Below are 5,657 nucleotides of genomic sequence, written 5' to 3'. Positions count from 1 at the left end.
ACTTTGGGCAGCAGCCAACACACATAAAACCATAATAAAACATTAACAAAATGTTAAAAAACATGCCCACACAGGATTGCCTTCATATGGCTCAGAGGTCGGATAACTCCATACCCTCCAACATTTCTCCAGTGAAAATAGGGACATCCTAAGGAAAAGTGGGACATTCCAGGATCAAACCAGAAACGGATGGCTTCTCTAAAACAAGGAAGTCCCTGGAAAATAGGGACACTTTGAGGGTCTGCAGCCACAGCTGATCCAGGGGGATGCACATCAATACACCACAATGGCATAAAACTGGAGGGGGGTTAATTTAGCAGAGGGAGAGAGGGAGGAGCAGCTGTGGCACAGCATCTTTCTAAGAAAAATCAACACACACACACACACACACACACACCATTTCTCAAGAGTCTATTTTGCAGAATTTCATCTAGATATTCTTCCACTTCCTCACCCAAGCCGTGATCTGGGGCATTGTGGTGGATACAAAATATGATAGCAGCCAGGCAGTAGAATAAAATAAGCCTGCAACTCCCACTGCCCACATCAAACACACACAGTTTGGGAGGAAAGTAAGTGAGTCCCAAACTTAAGAAATGGTGGGAAAATTTCTTCTCCTCTGAAGAAATCTGGTGAAAGAGTCTGAGGAACAGTTGACCATGTAAATTTTACTCACAATGTACTTGCAGATAACTGAGAATCTGTAGTAGAGTCTGTCTTGCTGCACAGACTCAAAGATGTCATTGGGCAGCTCCCCCAGTTTCAGGAAAGGTGACAATTGTGTTAAGGACAATTCGACACTCCTAGAATTGAAAGGAGGGGTGACATTTTACTTCACATCAAGCCTTAGGCTTGCAACAGCTTTGAAAATATACATATCTGCATTGAGGTCGCAATGCAAATAAAATGCAGACAGTAGCCCAGGTAGGGTTAAAAACACAACTAGCCCACTGGGAATTAAACCCTGAGAGCTCACCTAGGTTTTTAACAAGCATCAATACGCCACTAATGTAGGGGCTCACTTGCGCTCAGAAGGGAAGTGATTCCATAGAGAGGAGCCACCCTGAAAAAGACCCTCCCTCTGGTTACTGGCTGCTAAATGAACCTCCACCAGGCCGGCCTAGTCAGCTGATCACACTGACAGCAGAGGTGTCAAGGCTTAGCTTCCAATCCCAGGAACTCAAACCTGGGTGTTTCAGATGGTGTCTAATGACCAGGTTTTGAAACCAACCCTGCAGGGCTTCCACTCCTTAAAGCTAACCAGCCTGGATCAGAAGACTTCCAGAACTGGCATCCTTGGAAGGCGGTGGCCTCTCCTTCACTGGAGGTTTTTAAGCAGAGGTTGGAGGACCATCTGTCAAGGATGCTTGAGCTGAGATTCCTGCATTGCAGGGGGTGGACTAGATGACACTTGGGGTCCCTTCCAACTCTGATTCTGTGGTTCGATGACTCTGACGGTTCCAACTTTGGCAGAGCAATCCCACCCACAGCATGGTATCTGCACAACAAGTGACTTGAGCAAGGGAAAAGGGGTGAAAAAAGACCCAAGATCTCTAACTTTTCTGACCTGGACAGAAAATCCCCTTTTTGACCTCAGGTGTGGTGGTGACTCAGACCCAAGCACAATCGAGGCCCACCCATTCAAGACCAGTCTACGCATTACTTGATCTGTGGGGCAGCATGGGATGATTCTCCAAGCCCTGCTGCAACACGCAGAGCAACGCTCCTTGTGTGGAAATTCCCAGGAAAGGGGAGAGTTCCTCAGCTGCAACAGATGCTTCAAGGACCACCCAGCATTGGTATCGTAAGGGGCTTCCACAGGCAGAGAAACATTGCTCTGCGTTCCAGCTGCGTGTGACAGTTGCCAGGGAGAAGGAGTTTGCCAAAGGGGCCAGGCGATGCCCAGACTGGCCCTTCCAGCCTCAACCTACCTCTCCGCTCACAGGGTCGGTCAGCTGGATTATCAGGGGGACGAGGCTCCTGATGACAATGTCCTCCACCTTGTTTCTGTGCTCTTCCTGCACACCCCTCAACAGCGTCCCGAAAAGAGTGATGGAGCAAAGGCTGAGCTCATTGTCCTCCTGAGGAGAGAGAGGAGGAGAAACACCAGTCAGTCCCAAGTGCTGTGCAGGGCAAACCCGTCTCACAGGTTTCAGGGAGTTTAGTTGAGCAAACACTTCTCGTTCACTATGGGTCTGGTTGTTTGAGGGTGTTGGCTGGGCCCACGCAACAGGGGACCAACCCCGGGGGCCTTTGCCCACCACCGTTAAGGAGCTTAACGGACTGAGTTCATCCTGGTGCATCTAAAGTTCTGCCAGCATCACCTGCTGGCAGACAGAGTCACCTGAAGAGCTGGTGAAGCAAGAAGTCTCGCAGATTAGGCCAGTGGGATCACTTGTGGGGGGCTGACAGAGGGGGGCTTGAGGTATAAATGCGGTGTGTGTGTGGCACATGGCGTGTGTGCGTGACATGCGCATGTTGCACAGTGCCAGCCCCCTCAATCGTGGGGGCAAGCTGGCACAGTTGGTGTTCTGAATTTCACTGTGTTATTATCTTCTTTATTTTTCCCCATAAGTCTTTATTAAGGCTTTTCCATAATATAAGGAAAGAAACTGATCTAAATAAAAACAGAAAGGCAAACAGAAATGCAGAGTCTTCTCTCAAGGGCAGCTCTTAACCCTTGTCTCACCAGGAAAGGGGTCAACCCTCCCAGCCTCTTCCCTTCCCTGTCTCTCACTCAGCGTCCTTCACCAACAAGCCATCACCTTCCTTGGAGCCCAACATGGGCGTAGCCAGGATTTATGTTGGTGAAGCAGTATTAATGTTGGGGAGGAGGTGTGTGGCAGAAGAACCAAGCTATCTGTAATGCGATTGGTCAGTTAATTAAGTATTTTTCTTTATTTGCTTGATTGAAGGGGCAGTTGCCCCCCTCCCCCGTTGACCATGCCCAAAGAACCCAATAATCAATGGCCCTGAGCAGAGGACACCAAGGAAAACAAAAGGAAAAGAGAGAAGAAAGAAGAAGGAAGGAAGGAAGGAAGGAAGGAAGGAAGGAAGGAAGGAAGGAAGGAAGGAAGGAATTTCGATTTCGTGTTATCATCTTCCTTAGTGGATCGTGCAAACCTCTATTCTGAATACAGTCGTAACTTGGTTTCCAAATGCCAAAAACTTGGAAGTATAAGTGTCCAGTTTTTGAACGTTTTTCGGAAGCTGAACGTCCGATGCGGCTGTCGGCTATTTTTTTCAGGGCGCTTGCTCCAATCAGAAGCCACGCCATGGTTTTCGAACATTTCAGAAGTCAAATGGACTTCCAGAATGGATTAAAGTTCGAGAACCAAGGTACCACTGTATTTGGCGCTTTTGTTTTTACTATTTATTTTGCATTTTTCTTTTTGAGGCTTTTTTGGTTAGTTTTTGTGACTGTTTGGAACCCAGTTTAGCTACTGATAGATTGATTGTGTGACTGTGGAAATGGATAAAAGTCCCCCATCCAAACAATGACTATCATCAGTGCAGGTAAGAAAAAAAATTATTTAAATTTTAATCATCTACAATGCTGTCTTATTTATTTTATAGTATGGTACATTGATTATTGCTTTCATTTTATGGATCAGTGGTCTCGTTAGAGAGTAAAATTCATGTTAACTTGCTGTTTTTGGGGTTGTTTTTAAAAGTCTGGAATGGATTAATCCATTTTGCATTACTTTCTATGGGAAAGCGCACCTTTGTTTTGAAACGCTTTGGTTTTGGAACGGACTTCTGGAACAGATTAAGTTTGAGAACCAAGGTACCACTGTGATTCTCTTCATAGTGTAGGGGGCACTGGGGATGAGGCTATGGAACCAAAGGGGCAGCCGCCCCCCCCCCCCAATGTTTGGGAAGCACCAGGGCATGGATGAAGCCCATTTCGAGTAGGCTTGTTGACTTACATCATTGAAGTGTTTCAAGAGTTGAGGGTAAAGGCTGCAGCCGGCCAAGCTGTATTCCTCCTCCCCCTCCAAGTGGTGGGACATGAGTTGCAGGCACTTGATGGACTCTTTGGCAACACTCTTGTCCGGATTGTAAGCGCAGTTGATCAGGGGCGAGATGAAGAGCTCCAAGGCCTCTTCCTGAAGGAAGCAAGGAAGCAGGTGAGGGAACACGGTCACGGCAGAGAAGTCAGCGCACGCAGACGCAGTTTGCACCCAAAAAGCCACAGCGTAAGCATTACAGAAAAGTAAACAACCCAAGCGGGTGCTCTCTCCTGAGTCCTTGTGCAGGGTGGGGGCCTCCAGTAGGGGAAGGGGCCAGAGCGGGAGCGTCTGCTTTGCATGCAGAAAGTCCTGGGTTCAAGTCCTGGCATCTCCACGCAGGGTTGGGAGGGACTCTAGAAACCTTGGGGAGCTGCTGCCGGTCCGTGTGGGCAACCCTGAGGTATCCAGACCATTGGCCTGACTCTCTTTAAGGCAGCTTCCTTCCTGTGCTGATCTGCACCTGAGAATAAGGCTGCAGCAGAACAAAGGAATCTCATTTTAACAGCCTCCTTGAAAGGCTGATATGGCTCCCTCAAAGCGTTGTGGGGTTAATTTGTACGCCGCTTCCTAATGTGTCCCCCGCCACCAATCTCTTACCTCCAGCTGGTGCTGCAACATGTAGCCCAGTCCTTGGATGCTGAAGAGCTGCATGAGGGGGCTGGCTTGGCCCATCCATTCCCTCAGGACCTCCAAAATGTCTAGCTTCTCAAAAAACAACCCTATCTGTTTGTGGAAAAGGAGCTGGAAAAGAAAACACTTGATGTGTGCAAGGCCAAAGAAAGTAGGCAGGGCAGGAGGAAATCTGTGCCGCGGAAACCGAAGTCCGGTACCCCATACCCTCCAAGTGTCCTGATTTTCCAGGGACAGCCCCGGAATTACGAAAGCCAACCGGCTTCTGATTTGATCCCGGAATGTCCCTGTTTTCCCTGCCAGAGCTGCCGCCACCGAGCTCGGGGAGGAGAATGAGCCAGAGCTTGTGCCCAATGACAGTGGTGGCTGTAAGGGGGCCTCTCGTTGCCCCTCCATGGCATCTCCATGGTCACTGCTGCTGGCCTCCTCCCTTGGGCAGCTGGTAGAGCAGCGGTTCTCAACCTGTGGGTCCCCAGATGTTGTTGGACTACAACTCCCATCATCCCTGAGCTCTGGCCTTGCTAGCTAGGGATGATGGGAGTTGTAGTCCAGCGACATCTGGGGACCCACAGGTTGAGAAAGGCTTTTGTAGAGGCTGCTGGAAAGCAGGTGAGGACGGGAAGAGGCTGCGGCCACTAAAGCCCAGCCCTGTGTGCCATGCTGGCTCTGAGGGGTACTTGTTGAAACTACACTGAAAAGGATATATCAAGAACTCTGGCCAAAAGTTTCAATATAAGGAATAATTCCTACTCAAGAGTTGAAATGAAAAACGTGTATATTCTGCTAAGAATAACAGTTTGAAGCTAGTAGTAAATTTAAACACAACGTGTAAGTACGATAGTTTTAAAGTAATGGTAAGTTTGGATACAACGTTTAAGTACAGAAATAATGTAGTTTCAAATATACAGTGTAGTTTCAAATATACACGTTTTTCATTTCCTTATATTGAAACTTTTGGCCAGAGTTCTTGATATATCCTTTTCGGCTCTGAGGGGTAGGCAGAGGGCAGGCCCC

At 48.3% G+C, this 5,657-nt stretch overlaps 1 protein-coding gene across 1 annotated transcript; it reads right to left on the bottom strand.

The window, feature by feature from the left end:
- Positions 1-740: 740 nt before the first annotated feature.
- On the bottom strand, positions 741-4,685 carry LOC308579569 (uncharacterized protein; the record flags this gene model as incomplete). The annotated part of the gene is made up of 4 exons (XM_081214128.1): positions 741-803; positions 1,932-2,081; positions 3,930-4,109; positions 4,611-4,685. 4 exons carry the CDS (start codon positions 4,683-4,685, stop codon positions 741-743), a joined length of 468 nt encoding a protein of 155 aa, XP_081070254.1.
- Between the last annotated feature and the right edge of the window lie 972 nt (positions 4,686-5,657).

The sequence above is a fragment of the Podarcis bocagei genome, assembly GCF_964188305.1.
Source record: "Podarcis bocagei genome assembly, contig: HAP1_SCAFFOLD_209, whole genome shotgun sequence".
Taxonomy (NCBI): Eukaryota; Metazoa; Chordata; class Lepidosauria; order Squamata; family Lacertidae; genus Podarcis; species Podarcis bocagei.
This window is presented reverse-complemented; position numbering and strand designations above follow the sequence as displayed.